This window comes from Xylocopa sonorina, chromosome 9 (genome assembly GCF_050948175.1).
Source record: "Xylocopa sonorina isolate GNS202 chromosome 9, iyXylSono1_principal, whole genome shotgun sequence".
NCBI lineage: Eukaryota > Metazoa > Arthropoda > Insecta > Hymenoptera > Apidae > Xylocopa > Xylocopa sonorina.
In genome coordinates this window covers 4,317,345-4,334,417 of record NC_135201.1, presented here as the reverse complement: position 1 = coordinate 4,334,417, position 17,073 = coordinate 4,317,345, and the positions used below count along the sequence as shown (strand labels likewise).

The 17,073-nt window shown below is 44.3% G+C and overlaps 1 protein-coding gene across 3 annotated transcripts in view; it reads left to right on the top strand.

The window, feature by feature from the left end:
- Nucleotides 1–988: 988 nt before the first annotated feature.
- Nucleotides 989–17,073, top strand: part of LOC143427190 (uncharacterized) — a 61,028-nt gene continuing 44,943 nt past the window's right edge. For 2 of the 3 annotated variants that reach the window (XM_076901121.1, XM_076901119.1), the window contains exons 1-6: nucleotides 989–1,847; nucleotides 2,346–2,458; nucleotides 2,649–2,706; nucleotides 15,007–15,067; nucleotides 15,938–16,019; nucleotides 16,870–16,958. In XM_076901121.1, coding sequence (XP_076757236.1) covers nucleotides 1,784–1,847; nucleotides 2,346–2,458; nucleotides 2,649–2,706; nucleotides 15,007–15,067; nucleotides 15,938–16,019; nucleotides 16,870–16,958 — 467 coding nt within the window. In that variant the 5' untranslated portion in view covers nucleotides 989–1,783. The remainder of the gene's footprint in view (nucleotides 1,848–2,345; nucleotides 2,459–2,648; nucleotides 2,707–15,006; nucleotides 15,068–15,937; nucleotides 16,020–16,869; nucleotides 16,959–17,073) is intronic. The other variant, XM_076901120.1, reaches the window with a different exon arrangement.

Here is a 17,073-nt window from a genome sequence, read left to right as displayed (position 1 = left end):
AAATGAGAGCAACGAAGTGGTGGTTGTTGAGCAAGTCGAAGGACGGAGGGGTTGCCGCCACGGGAATGACGACGGCGCCGTGTAAAGCCGCCGCTGCCGCCGCTTCGCGGCGAGGGATGGAGATCAGCGGACGACAAGCGATGTCAGGGCTGCTGCCGCCGTCGGTTAACACGCACAGGTTCACACCCATCCTCGCCGATAGATTTTAAAGCTCCGGCATCGCGGGAAACAGACAGGACAATTGTCGAAGGTGGCAGTCGGACTGTGTCGGGTGAATCGGCGCGATCGAATTGTGTTCTTTCGGGACTGTCGGGAACGATCCTCGAGCAAATCGAGAAAAAAGTGATGTGCGTCGGGGGAGAGTGGTAGGGTGGTCGAATTTTGCTGCTTTCGTCCGCGAGATCATCGAGCCGGGCCGGTTGGACAATAGATACGTTAAACGTCACTGGGACAAGTAAAATCTTGCTACCTCGATGAGGTTATAGGTTAATTGTTCAAGTGAAGTCTCTCTGATCCTGCGTGCAGTCGGAATGTCGTAAGTGTCCTTTCGAGGAAGGGAGGGAATCACGATAATCCGGATGGTAAACGAATAGAGCAGAGGGAAATTGTGCAAGAGCGATGACGTTGTGATGGTACGACCTCGTGCGACGAGATTTCATCGGGGGATGTGCTGCGATTAATTGAGAACTCCTGTCAGACGGATGTGGAGGAACGTTAGCATGAGGGTGGCCTACGTTGGTCCGACCTCGATGAATGGAGGCTTCTTTGCGGTTTACGAATGCCACTCGCACGGACCTGTACGCTCGGGGATGCAAGCGACCGGGATGATCGAAGCGAGCATGGAATCGGTTTCGATGAAAGATCGAATCAATAAGAGAGGAGTCGAGGGATTCTGAATTCGGTGATCGTTCGAGGTATAAATCATCGTTACAAGGATGTAGGGGGGGCTCACAGTTGGGGCCCCGGCGAGGGTTTCCTTCAGGACTTTTCGCGTCAACGTACTACTACTGAAACAGATATTAAGATTACTCTATAGGTTTTCCGCATATTCATATTAAACAAAAATATATATATATATACATATACAGAGAGAAGGAGCAGGAGAAAAAGAAGAGAAATATCATTTCAAGGATTCCTCGAGTTAGTAACAAGGTATGTAAGTGAAACAAGAGTCCCCAGCGGTTACTTCCAGAAGCAGAGCTATATACTAGTCAAAAAGAATGACCACTAGTCAGAGAACGTTACGTGTTTGTTAGCAATTTTCGTAAGGAATATTCGTCGCTAGTTCTCTTGTCGTTTTCGGTGTGTCGTTAATCGGTGTATACGGGCACAATAGCCTTAGCTAATCGTTAGTGAAATTCGAAGTTCCCGGGTCCGTTCGGGGTAATTCCATTGGCTATTGAATTAGCCGTGCGATAAACTGTGTCGAACCCGTTGCCGAAATCGTAACTCGTGGAAACGGTGGAAAAAAGAAAGAAAGGGGGAAATCCTGGAAGAGAGAAAAGGAGGATGCGTTTATGTTTACGGAAACGCGGGTGTTGTTGGTGAGAGAATATAGGTCACGACATCGATGGTAGAATGAGATGCCAGGATGCAAGAGAAAACGGAAAGAATGGCACGCGGTAACGACGTTAATATCGGCGAATCGGTTTTTCGGTGATGATGGGGCGGCTGCGCCTATCGTCGACTTTAATCGTGCACGTCGCGTCAAGATTCGCCTGAAGCCTTGCTCTCTCCTTGCAATCGAGTAGACCGGTAGGGTCTACCGTCGAAGCCAGTGAAAATGGTCGATCTAGGGGGATACATTATCATATTGACCAACGACAATGACAAGATCAAACTGTACGGTGAGCATCGATTGCGTTACTAAGAAATAATCTGTTAACTTTTCATTTTCCGTTACAAAGCTAAACATCTTTTTCCTTTTCTTTTCTTTCTTTCAATTTTTTTTTTTTTAATTTAGCGCCAGCTACATACCGTTTAATGAGCGTCAGCAAAGCTGCTTGTCAAGCACGTAGGCGTGAACTGTGAAACCCTTTTTCTCTTTTGTTTCTCTTGTTTTTCTCTCGAGGACGCTATCATGTGTAATCATTGACACACAAACGAATTGGCTCGTCCCGTGTAAGTAGTCTGCGTATCCAGTGTCTGATCATATATGCTCTCCCTTCACTTAAATGTGTTCCCATCCCAAAGTCTCGCTTCTTTTCCATTTTATGTACATACGAGTTCATTATTTTTTTAAGCGATTCGTATCATCCGATTATCAAGAATTACTACTGTTTTGTTTAAATTGTTCTACTTGTTAATATATATATTATTCGGTCTGTGTTTCGAACGTGTTACAGGTTCACCGCCCGACAATGCGGACACGTTGGAAGTGGCCGACGAAATTTTACAAGTTAATGGTAGCACATTGGAAAATGCTAGCCAGTCCGAGGTTATTCAGTACATATACCAGGTATTTAAATATTCTATTTATTTAATTTGATTTTTATTTACGTAACTATATACATTGTGGTTGATATTAAAGGAATTTTTATTATTAATATTGTATCAAATATAATTAGACGTTCATTTCGATTATTAGAAAAGTATAAAGTGAATATCGATTTATCTATCGATTAATCGAATGGTTCCCTTATTCTTAGTGTATCGAGTCTCGAACGATATGTCTGCGAGTTCGGAGAAGGAGCGGAAACAAAATGGGTGAGTGCGTTTTCAGAATGTTTTTACTATTAACTTTAAATTCAATGTGATATAACAATTTGAAAATGTAAAATATAAACAGGTCCGACGAATAATTTAATTGCATGTAATTACACGGTTTGTATTATTAACAATGCGGTAGAGTAAATTATCGAATCGCCTTTTCAATGTGTTATATCGACTTTTGATGTTGCGATTATCGTAGGTGTTTCAATATTTGCGTTGATCATATCGTGTGTTTAAAAAACGAAATTTGATTTGCGTGAAAGTCAGCGCGGTTTCTCTTTGAAAAACAAATTTCTGGGACACTCGTCTATGGTAAGGAACATTCTTCCTATTTTGAATTCAGCGCGATCATAATCGACAAGTAATCAAATATTTTTTGCGTAACCTAATTTCTTCTCTCAGTCTGTCTCTCTCCCTCCCTGACTCTCTCTGAATGAATATTTTACTAATAAAATGAACCGTAGCTCAAAGTTACTCTGTGTTTGGAATCGTAATTGTGATGATTCGAACGTCCAAGCAGGCAAATTCGTCGGCCGATTTCGTGTTTTCTCGTGCGATTCCGGCGTTCGCCAGGTAAATATACAGGTCGCAGTTTGTGTGTAACGGAGACGTATAGAAAGGTGGTAGAAGGAGGGGAGAACAGCGAAAAGAACGCGGCGAGAGGCAACCAGCACACACGAGTCGAGGGAATCTAACCTTCGAATGTATCTGATGTCACGTTCGGTTCTCGCTAGTACGGAACCGTGCATACGTACTAGCGGTTCCGCGGCATTCCCCGTGCTCTTACCGTTCGTCTAACCTCTCATGTGTCGGTTTCATGTGTCTGTCACCGTGATTACGTAGGATTTTTCGTCGTGGCAGCTCTTACACTGTGGTTCCCTCCGCGTAACCAGGGAGCATCATTCGTCCAGAGTGAAAATCTAGTGCTGTGTGTATATTAGTTCGCAGAGTCAACCTGGTGTCACTGTGCACTCGTGTCACTCTCTCTCTCTCTCTCTCCTCTCTCTCTCTCTCTCTTTCTGTTTCTGTGTTTGTGCCCCTTGTGACTCGCGTTCCCGCTTGTCTTACCGGTCGAGGGAATCAGGACAGAAGTGAAGCCAGATGGCAGCTGGGTTCATCAGGAAATCATCCAGGATCACGAGGATGCCCGATTATCGAAGCCCGAAATCGTCGTGCGATTTCTAGCTGGTTACCGTTAATCGCCGATCGTTGTCAGCGTACCCGTTTGCACGGGAAGGTGACTGTTCCTCATTTTACTTATATATACTCAGCGACGACGTTGCTTTTTAAGGTCACGTTTCGATTGTTGCTCAATTACGTTCGCACGTTGGGCGTTGTACGGTCATGCTACTTTGGCGATCGGACGAAACTGATTCTGTTACTGGCCGTTGCTTTAAGCAGCCGGCATATTCGGTCGAGCGATGTATCATCGTTTATGCGACAGCGTTAATAGTTGCGTTTTCGTTCGTGAAAACGCGGACGGGGAATTTGCCGCGGTTGCAGTTTCTGGGTTAGAGAGGCAATCGTTGTCGGTACCAATTAAAATCGTAGAAGCGGTAGGCGGTTCCTCTGCGGGTCCGTGTCGGGACAAAGTTCGGAAGTAGTTGAGTATTACGCGAGCAGATCGCTGAATCGAACTGTTGGAACGAATTACGTTCGTGTTTTCTTCGTTTTGCATTCGTCGTTCTCTTTCATGTCCATGTTTCCGGGTTGGAGTAAAACGACCGCGAGAATGAACATGATTCGCTCGACGCGTTTAAGCGTGGAGTAGATCACCGGTCACTTTTTACCCTTGTTGCCGACTATCCTCGAACCTGATCGACGTTTGAACGTCATCTCGTAAAGTTGTTCGTCACAGTTATTTATTGTCGCGTTACTCATAGACTTACAATCGTAAAAGAGTAAAAAAAGCTTCGTTTGATTGATAATTAGATACTTTAGACAAGACTGTTTAAAGTAAATAATCGTGGCGACTTTGTAATGGGTCAAAATGTTCCACGTTCATTTTAATCGCACCAAATTGGCCCGCAATCGCGTGTTCCAATTAAGCCTTCATTTACGAGGTAGAAATTTCTCGGCTCTGAAAATCGATAATATAATCATTGAGCGATTTGCGACGGCAAAGTTAGCACGCGTTTCACGGTAAAAATCGCTCGCGTTGCTATACGCATAGCGGTAACAGCGACGTTCGCTCGTTGCCAGCCTGATAAATGCTGGCTGCCTGTATTTGTGCATCGCGAATAATGCGGAATGTTTTGCCGGCGAACAGCAACAATCGGTCAGGACGCAGCGCGCGTATCAGCGTAGCGTGCGCTGCAGTATTTTTTTTTCTTTTTTTTTTTACGAATCGCTGCCTCTCTTCGCTGACGACGCGTCGTTACGACGTTTCCGCGAGTCGCGTTTTCGTTTTTTCCATCGGGACGCTTTCACGCGAGCACCGTTTGTCTCCGTTCCATGTTTGGTCCCTCGAGTCTTCGGGGATTTGTCTTTAGATCGCGTAAATCTGGAACAGGAAACCGGTTTCGTCGCTGATCTCAGTACCGATTCGGCGCAAACGTTTTGATTCAGGACTAGGTAATAATATTGTGCTCTCCCTACAATGACTTAAATTTACATAATAGGACATAAACTGTCGCGGGAGACCTAGTTTTCCATACGTGCATTAAATGTTCCATATATCTATATACTGGGTGTTGTAGGTGTTCTCCAGACGTAGACAGTCTCCACAGTATTCCAGCGATTAAAATGTTACGTAAATAATACGAGAAAATCCACGAGCGATTGACCTAAGTTAGAATGAAGAAACGTAACGCGAGGTTAAACGCTGTACGTGCGTGTACACTTCTAAGTCTCCATCTTCATCGATGCAAGATCGACAATTCATTACATAGGTATTAAATATTCGAAGCAACGTAGGAGTTTCGTAAGCGACTAAAATGAACTTTGCTACCATCTTTGGATAATTGTCAACTCTATCGTGTTTTTATTATTGCGATTACAAAAAAATTATGATACATTTTGAGAAAAACTAATCGCCGGCGGTTCCACGCATTAGATTTATCTCCAACAGGATCGAGATTCTTTCTCTGTGCCGATCCGTGATCGATACTCTCGCACAGGAAGCAAGGTTGTGGGGCCGCTGGCGAATTCGAGGGGCTATCGTTCGCTGGTTGGTATGCCGGGGTGGGCACGAGCCAGTAGTTCCGCATGAAACAGGGAAGAGTTGCACGCACCGCGAGCACGGTTGTACAATTACTGGGTAGCGTTACGAACGGTCGGGCGAGGAGGAAGTAGGAAAACGGGAGATAGTACCGGTAGAGAAAGACACGACGGGGTTCGAGCTTTCGCGACGTAACACGGTGTAGAAAATAACACGCGCGCATATGGTACCTCACGTTTCGATATGGTCGTAACGACGGAGGGTCAGAGTGAGAGAAGAAGAAAATAGATCCCTGGAAAATATTTATGCCCGGCACGCACCGGCCTAGTGCCGCCCCCCGCTGTCGGTTTGATTATCAGGTCATCATCGTAAGTGATACGAATCCTCCCCCGTGTATTTTTAGAAGACGAAGCGCCGCCGGTTTCTACGTCGACTCAGGATACCGGTTTTTTAACCCTTTCTTGTACATAATTAGTAGAACTTTATAGGCGCACTTCAGTGAAGTGGATTCTCGTTACATACAAGACATACGTTTCAAGGTAGAAATGGTATCGCATGGTAGCTCATCCAGCTTGTTTCCATAAATGGTGCTATATTATAAATAGGGAATAAATTAAACGGTTAGTTTAGGTTGGTTAGTTAAATTAATAAATGGACAATGTACAGCAGAAGGGACACAGTGTTAAACTCATTTCATTTCAAGTCGAAAAATTGTTCTTTAGCTGCCAGTGGAGGCTTCACATAATTTTAAAAGAATACTGACTAAAAGGGATTGGAATAGCGATCAGTAAAGTACAAGCCTTATAAATTGCAAAGCCATTGCACCATAACATTCCACATCAAATGGTTAACTTAATCTTGAAATTATTTTTCGACGAGTTCAATCTCTCGTTATTCGTGATATTCCATCACTCACGTTTAAATGTAATACCTTGTACGTTGAGAGTGAGTGGCATAGAAAAAGTATTGGCGCGTATCCATATTTTTCAGCGAGCCACTTTCATTTCCGTAATACCGAATTTTTGCGGCCGTACGAACGTGCTGTTAAATGATAAAAAATTTCATGCACTCGGGTCCAATTAGCGTAAATGCTAAACTAAGGCACGACGATGCGTATCGATGCATTTTGTAGCCGCATCGCGGAGCCCACCCCTGCCAGCCGGGTAACGTTCGAGCCGCTCTTTACACGCGGTTACGTGAAATTTCTGAAATTGCGTTCCGACAGCACCGTGGAACGCGACGTTCCTCTTTATCACAGCGTGAAAGTAAATTCGATTAGCGCCGAGCCACTTTCCACTCGCTACCGAGCGAATTCGATTCACGTCGCGATAAGATCGAACCATTAGCAGCGGAAAACGCGTACCCCCGCGTTGCATCGCTCGAGCGCACCCCTGCCAAGCATCTGCCCGAGTATCTACCTGAAAAAAAGTCAACTCTCGACCTTGTTCCGCGACACCCGTCACTTCCTTGATCATGGAAACGTTTCGCGGTTTTTTCTTTCTTTTTTTTTTTTCTCGCGGCTTCGTTAAACTTCCCCGCTGTACTAATTGTAATAATTATCATTCCTCGAGGTGTTCGTCGTACTTTTCCTCTTGCAGAGTAGATTTCAAGTGCAAAGTAGTCTGGGTTTCTCCGATGTACCCGTTAATAAAACAGACACGGCGGTTTTGCGGTTTACTCGCAGCAACATTCTATAAATACAGTTGAACGAAGAATTTGTGGTGAACGGCGTTCTTGTAGAACACTTTTCTGCTTGTGGAGAGTCCTGCTTATAGTTAACGGCCTATTTCCACTCTGGGTCAGGAAGATAGGTCAAACGCGTCTGAGAAAAGGCAGGCTATTTCGCTGACACGGAACACCTATCGATATTGCCAGGAGACTTTTGTAAAGGGTTGCGGAAAAGCATCGAATGTCTCGGTAATAGCTAGTTAGACAGTCGGACAATGAGAGGACTCCTACCATTCGGTTGCAAAACTTGCGTACACGTTATGCACGTATGACTTCTACCGTCCGATTGTAAAACTGTACGTAGGTAAACGTAGGTACAGTCAATCGCAAAAGTACATATTTGAAACTCCAGACAATTAAAAAGAATGAACATTTTTGCAACAATTTTGGAATATTAATTAATTTGTTGGTTAAAATTAGATGAGTTCCGAAAACATAACGGTACTCTGTAAATTTATCTATAAGGGAACATAAATAAATGAAGATATGAATTTATAAATTATAAAAAAACCAATAAGAAATTATGCAGTTACATTTATATCTGTACCATTCTATGTTATGCATTTTATGAACGATGCAACGTTTATGAAACGTTTTACAGGACTCTCTTGCATTTAGCGATGTTTACAAATTCTTCCAAAATTCCTGTTATATTTTTTAAATATCCGAAATTGGAAAAATCTGCGTGCAGACTTTTGTGACTGACTGTGTGTATGAATATGTACACCGACAGTGCATCAGCGAGTGGCTATACAGTTAGAAAACTGGTTTTGCGCCTGTTCGCGAGTTAAACGCGTACGAATCGACTATGATCGAAGTCCTACCGCTTGCGTGTACCGTACACCACCACCTCAGCATCCGCTGCATCCACGCGTGTCATCCGCGTGTACCATCTACGGACGACGTTCCTCCGACGCTCCCGTGGCTCATTGCCTTCGGCGATCGGTTGCACGAAATTCTTTCGAGAATCGCACGTAACGAGAGTGAAAGCAAGGCGATTCTTATAATAAGCGGCACTGAAATATTGCGCAACTTGAAATATTAATTCTACGACATGGAATGCGTGTCCGTAGTCAATGAAACCCCTTTGCGTGACCAATTAGGTCTAGAATATCGTTTGAAACAGGCTCGTCTCTTTTTTTCAATGCCTCAGTTAATTAATTAATTAATTGGGCAATATATTTTAATGGTAAATAGCAATAACTACGCGATGCACGTGATATCATCCCCTAACGCGAGAAGTACCAACGTGCAAATTCGTTTTTCCAATTACGAAGTATGAAGAACGATCCTTTTTTGTTTTTTATCTTATACTGTACTGAAAAGCACAAATTTGACACGTTCGATGGGCGAATCTCTACGATTCGACGGAGACGATATATAATTTTTTGCAGGAAAAAAAAATAGGAGAGATTGAATTGGAGATTTATGGTGGAGACGTACACGCGTCCTTTCAGCCCCTGACAATCGCAGGCTGGTCGTGCAAAGGGGGTTAAAAGGGTTGCCTAAGGAGAATCCCATTGTATTCTTATCGATCGTTCGGATCCGATCGTCGATAAAGGAGTTCGAAACCGACGGACTCGGCCGTTTATCCAACGATGCGACGCGGTAGCCACGACACCATTCTGCTCGACCCGAATTCGACGAAATCGGCATCGACGCACGATCGAGCGTGGCTGTTCGTAATTTTCCGCGAGAGTTAGTTTAGAGAGTCTCCACCGTGGGAGAGAATGTTAATCGTTTCACTGGTTGAACGGATTCCGTCCCTTCTCGTTTACGTTCAGCATTTTGTCCTGCAAGATTTCTCAACCCTGATGAATTTGGTAGATCGCACGAGAAAATGCTGGGATTTAAGGGCCTAGAGCTTCGTGATCGTATCAAATGTGCAATGCATACGTATATTAAGTCCTTTCCTAAGTAGTAACACCTTTTCCTCTTTATCTGATGAAATAGTGCAACGTTGTTTGTAAGATGTATATACGCGAAGTACTTCCTGGCGTGTCGTTGGGGTAGAAAGGGTTCTTTAGTTAAAATCAAGTGCTACATATATTCAGGTCATTTTTCTTGACGGTAGAGAGAATTTAAGAATGTGTGCCAGTGAGACCCGCTCGCGGCATTGTATGTTCCGCGAACTTAAAAGGGGCTGTGACAAGTATGAATGCCACAGGAAATATTTCCGAAATTCACCGATTCCATGTAAAGTCTGTTCCATTTCAAAAGATTGGATTATGAAAAAAAGAGTTCCCTTGTGAATTTAAATTTTGTTGGTGGGGGTGGGTGTAGAAATGAAATAGAGGAGGGTGGCGGAGTAACAGGGGATGGTCGAGGCTCAGAGGCGCAAGCTAGAGGGCAGGAAAAAAAGAAGTTAAGAGCCACTGTTTCAGTCGCCAGTGAACTCGAAATTGCGGCGATCGTCCGTTCGCGGTCGACTCTGCAGCTTTTCTCGGGGAATTTCTCGCTCGCCCAGTTTTTCCGCGGAGTCAGATGTTTCTCGGGAGCTTTGTCACGCTTGCGAACGTGACACGGGGGAAGGTCACGAGTTGTTTGACCCAGATTTAGCGAATTTTTGCGATTACGCGAGACTCGTAGTCGTCGCTTTCAACCGCCACGTCCCTTCCGTTTAGCCTGGGAAAGCGTGTTAGCCGCGTTCGAGCGGCCTCCGCGAGAATTGCGCGTTTATTCGGCCCGTTTGTCTAGCGGCCGGGAAATTTCCGTCGTTTTAAATCCCCCGTTCGACGCTCGACGACACGACCGAACGGTCGTTAACCGAATTTCCCAAGAAAGCAACTGTTTTAATTGACTCTTGGACGAAATCGAATTATCGCCTGCCGAAATAAAATCGAGTCCGCGCGGATACGATGAAAGGAGCATTAGTTGCGTCCATTTTGTTGCTCTATACGCTTCGCGTAATTTATGCAAGAGAAATGAATCAGCCAGTTAAAAATGGATAAGACCTGGATAAAAAAAAAATGGAACACTTTACCAGTGATTTTGATTGCTTTTTGTTGAACGATTCGAGCTTTATTTTTTATTTAACTGTCTTCTTTTTCAATTTTTATATCTCTGTAGGATATTCATTCGTGGATTGGATTAATAATGTATAGTGCTCTGTGAAACTTTATCTATATACAATATGTAACTGCAATCGATCATTTTGACAATATTAGTATTCTTTTGTTCTAATAATTCGTAGGCGTTAATATTCTATAACATTAATTTTGTTGTTTAAATCCGTAGCTTGGATTTTGTTTTCGTGGAAAAAAATACAGCAAAATAGGTGAAGCGATACTTCCTTATCAAAGTGATCCAAATTTTAAGTTGAACAGTATGATCAATATTGAAAATTGTTGGACAAATTTAACTAATTCATTATACGTCAGTAACGTCGGTAAATTGAAACGAATTGCGATCGTGAATTATTAAAACAGAATTATCAAATCCATGTTATCAAAATGATTGGTCGGATTCATTACACGTAAACGAGATACCACAAAGTATCGTTAATTAATCTGTCCAGATATTCAATTTCTGAACGAATATTCCGTTTCATAAAATCAAGCCTATTTTAATAAATTTTAAATTCCTTTCGTCGATTTTACATTCAGCTTAAGTCATTCTCTCACGATGCTCCATCTTTTTATCCAAGATAGAGGATCCATTGATAGAAGAAAATTGGACGGAAGCAGCAACGATCCTCCACGATGTTCCCAACAGTCGTCGACGATCCGATACATTTTTCGAGAGGCCACCACGATACAGCTTCGCGTGATAACATATTTGTGGCCGCGTGGGTGACTCGGTTTGCCCTTGAAAAATTGTCCCGTCTGGACACGAAGAGCCGTACACTTTCTCCGAATCGTCGACTGGCGTTCGAATACGTTCTGGCGTCGCGCCAACTTCTCCCGATGAAGTGAAACGGGGCGAAGGAGAGGGCAGAGGAGAGGGATTGTTGCGAATTTCCTTCGCGAGCGCACGGCCCGTCTGCGTCGAATTGATGAATAGCCGCGTTAACGCCCCCTGAAAACGCGGCCACGATGATCTTTGGAGGGATCGCGCTACTCAGCTTGATTGCCTTCCACCGCGCTCGGGATAATAGGTCGAGCTGATCGCGAGCTGCGTTTTTTTCCATCGCGCTTTGTCGATGCCTCCTCGCGGATCACTCGACGAATTTCCTCCCCGTTTCTACGATAACGAACGCACCCTCTCGCGCTCCTTTGTTCCTGGCCAATTTCATCGCTCCTCGTCTCTTTGTTTACTGGGGACAATAAAAGGGAACCGTAGTTGTACTTTCGATTTGCTATTGTTCCTGGCTTCCCAGCTCGACGTGGCTTCTTGTGATTATTGGGAACGAATTTAGAAACGATCAGAGTAAAATGGTAGCGAATGATCGGATGACGGTGGTGGTTAACCCTTTAGTTGGTTCGCGTTACTGGTTTGCTTGTTTAGTTGATGGTCGTTGAGATACTCTTCAGGTGTAATCGTATTTTTGCGCTCGTTCGTTCCGTCGACGTTTATGCTTTTGTATTTAAATTAAATTCTTGCTTAGGGGAACGTATGTCGAGGTGGAATTTCAGTTGAAAATAAAGGAACGAAGCGGTGAGTCGAATCTAGATTAACGTAACGCTGTAAGGGATTGAAATTAATCAAGATCATAGTAGTGGGGTAAAACGTTTTTCGAGCAACATTTCATTTATTTATATTAATTATTAATGTTATATGCTAGCATTCTTTAAGTGCGAACATTTTCTTAGAAGAGTGAGAATACTCGACAGTATTTTCTTAATGGAAGTTGGACAGGTTTACTGCATCATGATGGCGTTAACTACACAACCAAAACTACAATATTGTAGTAAAATTTTCTAAGTATCATTTCACTTATATTGTATGATATTATTTATTGCTACTTTATTTACATATCGTCGAAACTGAGTTGCAAGTTTTACGTTTACCAAACAGAGGCAGCATCTTTCCAAAAGTGAAGGTATCTAAGAGTCATCCATCGCGTTTGTAACTGAGACGTAGATTGAGGTTGACCTCAGCGTTACACGGGCGCTTGATCGATTCTATCGACAAGGCCGCGGTAAAATTAATGCACCTGTAGCTTCACGGGGCAGCTTAAAGGATGAATTAATTATTGCACGCAAGTACAACTTTCCAATTTACCAGGGAACCCGGCGTGCCTCTGCTCGTTTCGAGAGTAAAATCTCGCGAGCAATTTACACGGTGTATCGTGCCAAATTTAATAGCCACGACCCCATTATTCCAGGGCTGGCTCGCTGGTTCGTGGCTCGCGCCATCCCCCCGCAAATAGTGAAAATTCCGCAAACGCGCGTCTGCTTCAGGTCAGCGGCTCTCCTCTAGAGTGTCTTCGACTACGATACGATCACTGCAAGTGCAAAACGGACAGAATCTTGTACAGATAAAGAACATACTCGCACACAATATAAACGACGCTATTTAACGAGATAATAAATTTCTATCAACTTTCTTTTTACGCTATTCCAGCCAATATGGACTCGAATCACTCGAAGCGAGATGCAATCGATCACTCCTTGAGCGAACACGAACGATACCGTGGCACAATTAGTGTTCACAGGACGGTAAATGGAAAATCAAAGTACACGTACAGATCGTATTCACGAATTGCCACTTGCAAGCATGATTTCATTACTCGTCCAGCGCGGTCTATTAATTTCATCCCCGATGTACGATCGATCATCCCCGCCGGCCGTATTTGTACGCGTACACTCCATTTGCTCGCGATCGATCACACGGTCCCTATAACAATTCGCAGAAACGCGTACGTCGTCCGGACGACTCGACGAGGAAGTAAAAAATCGGCGATCGATCGCGCGCAGCCCCGCATTCGCAACGGCGCGAAGCGCCGCGGAACGACCGTCCTCTTGGTCGATTTTTACCAAGCGATGCCAGTGCACCGTTCCAAATATAAACCCCTTTGGCGGTTCCTGCGCCCGCGGTGCCATCCGTTCTCGGCCCCGGGTGGAGAGTTTATTTTCTATGGTCCGGCGACACGTGCGCGAGTAACACGTCGCCTCTCGTCTCCTTTCTGCCCTTCTCTGAGCGTCCAGAAGTTTCCCGTCGAGTTTCGCGGTTCGAATTTTTCCCAGATCGAAAACCGCGACAGTTTCTCGGTATATCGAGTCGAGTGGACATGATCGGATTCAGTGGTAACAGCGACGGATAGTTTTTTTTTGGGGGGAGAAGATGTCGAGGTTCCTCCGCAAGATGCTCCTCTGCGGGTGCTCGTCGTCGCGTTCCGGTGTCGATGGACAGACCTTCGTCGTCGATGAGTCCATCGTGGACGATGGCTCGAAATCGATCGAGTTCATGCCGATCGACGAGCGATCGGAGGACATCGCGACGCACTTCGACCTCTCCACCATCAGGTTCATAGACGACGAGGAGGAGGCGGAGGACGTCGCGGCTGGTTTCGAAAACGGTATTCGAGTCGCGTTTCGTAATCGTCTGAAACAGGCATCGTGGTTATATACCGTACGAAGTATTTTGGAGGCAGTGATACGAGACGATATAGAATAACGTGTTCTCCGTTTGGAAGGCTGTTTTTGAGGAAACGAGTGCACTTGATCAATTGGCAATCGACAAGTGGTTATCTTATATTGGAAAGTTGAAAATGTTGAGTCGTATTTTGTATGACGTCCTGACTTTTGAAACGAATCAATGGAATCTTTAATATTCATTTATTGGTAAACGAAGCTTGGTATTCAAAAAATACAGTTCCATTTGAAATAACAGAAGTGAAGATAAAATTATTGCAACGCTTCTATATTCGGAGCTGATGTTACAATAAATACCATTTAATTTCGCCTAATGAAATTTTGTTTCTTCCTTCTGTTATTCTGCAGTTATAATCCAATTATAAAACGAGCCTGCGCATTCATAAACAAGTTAATCGATTGCACTCGTCGAATTTCCATACTCAACTATCTTGTGATCGAAAACACATGAAACAATTTTATTCGCTGTTTCCAGCTGACTTTAGTCTAAAAAATAAACTATGTTTTGAATATTCACATACGTACACACACAAATATTATCCAGGTTCATTTAGAATTCATTAAGTAGTTAATATAATCGCTAAATTATTAAACATGTTGTACGTCAAATGGTCCGTGAAAAATATCTGATATTACCACTATTATATTATTAGCGAGGATATCTGTTCGCGTTTCGCTCGAGCATTTATGCCATTTTAACTAAAAACGCTAAACTTTAGTCTGAACGCGGGGAATATTATTGGTGAAAGTGGCGAAGGAGGGACTATGTGGTAGGAAAGTAAAAGAGAGACCGTGCTGCTAGTAAAAGTGAAGTTAAATGGAGGAGGACGATTGTATTCTCGCGACTAATTGCTTTGAAATTGTTGACAGTAGAGCTGGACGGGTTCAAAGCTGGTCAGGTGCGAGAGGCTTGGGTCATCGCCGTCGAAAGGTAATTACACGCTCGCACAGAGAAAGGTTTCTCGCTGAAAATTTACAATGGCATCGCGTGTAATTGTACCGTGTGTCGCTCGATGCTGGAACCGAAAATACCCGGTTCGTATACTTGGGCGTACGAAGCTCATCGTTCCGCGGCGCGGAATGCGTTGGGATTAGAGACGCCTAGCCGAAGTTCAGTGGCACTTCCTGCAACGTGAACGTTTCACGGTTTCCACGAGCCATCTAATTTTAGGCGATCCTGTTCTCGATGCGTCTTTTTTCGCCATCGTCTAGCAGGATTTACATAAAAATAGGACAGTAGAGAATTTGAGGACACTTGCTCCATTGTGACAAATGCAACGAGAACAATCTGTTGCCTTAACACGGAATACCTTTCATTTTCGCTACTTGTAAATGGTTAAACGTTGTACTCTTCTATTAAAGACACTCAATTCTTAAGTACACATAATAATCGCGCTCGTAACGCGCAAATGCATATTACTTAAAGCGGTTGTTATTTCAGCTTTCGAAAAAAAAAGCTAATTTAACTAGGCAGCAGATAATTAAGAGAGCACGACCATATATTAGAAATGATAATTAGACAATGGTAACGTTCAGAAGTTTAATCAATATACAATTAATTGCCAGAGCATTTTAATATTCGTATTATATAATCTAAGAATAGATCTCGTGTCCTCGAGTATTCTCAGGCTACATGTAAATGCCATCTCGAGCATCGAGCACGATCTAACGTTCCCCGGCCCAATTAAACGAGTCGTCGCTGAAACGCTGAAACGACGTAAAAAAAAAAAAGAAACGTCGATACTTTTAAGCAACCATCGTGTTCATTCGTAAATAACAGAAAGTACCGTTTCCGTTGCAGGCGGGCGAAGGAACGATTGCAGCGGCTGGCATCGCACTGGAGGATTCAGCCGCGCGATATTCAAGCGAGCCTGCATCAGCAGGTAAGAGGGGGCTTTCCCGCGCCGAGCAATTACACGGGAATGCCCTTTGCAGTTCGGACGTTTCGATACACTCGTGGAAAAGAAGATCGTAGCCGGCCTTTCACCGCGCCCGACCACAGAGAGATACACATAGTTACACACTCGACGGTTTTACGTAACCGTAGAAACGGTTGATGCGCTGCGAGCGAATCGTCTTTAATTTACGAACAGCGTGAGGCAAAAGGAAACTCGAGCCTGGGCGGATGGTGGGTAGACGCGCGTCCTGGGGCGCGATCCGTCGGATAGATGCTTAATCGTCGATGACTCGATTGGAATCGAGTCTCGCGCACGGTTCTCTCATTGTACACGAACAATCAGTTTCCTATTCCATGTACGGTTGGCCGTCCGTCTAATGAAAGACGCGCCAGGCAGCGTCCGATGGAAACGAGTCGGCGTTGGTCGACAGGGAAAACCGCCACGGGGCCCGGTTATGATTATTATATGGAATGCAAAGTAAACGAGCCGGAGTGAGTGGTGTTGGCCACGATCGTGCACGGCCTTGGACGAGTACAGAAACACGTATGTCGCTGTTTCCCGCGTATTCCACAGGTTGCGGTCCGTACAAACCGTTGCCAGCGTTTTCCTTCCTTTTCTCGTTTCCCGGTGTCGGTGTCGTGCGCGTCGCGTGCCAAGCGGAGGGCGACGAACGAAAAAAAAAAAAAAGAAAGAAAAACAGAAAAGGGAGAAAGGAATATACAGGGGGTAGAAAAAAGAGGGGGTGCATCGATCTAGAATCGTTTCGCGAGAAACAAGAGGGTAGTTCGGCAGAGGTAATTCCAGCTGATTGTTTCGGTGTTGATTGTGTGCGCAGATCAACGATGCGGTCGCGTCCACGAGCGGCGGGGATACCACGAGCAAAAATGTGACGGGCCAGCAAATTACCGTGACGCTTGCCGACAAGTAAGTGCCATTTCATTCCTCCTCGTCTCTCTTTCTCTCGCCCCGTTATTCCGTCTGGTTAATCGTTCCTCTCTTCCGGTTGTCCTTCCTTTTGTTCTCTCTCTCTCTCTTTTTC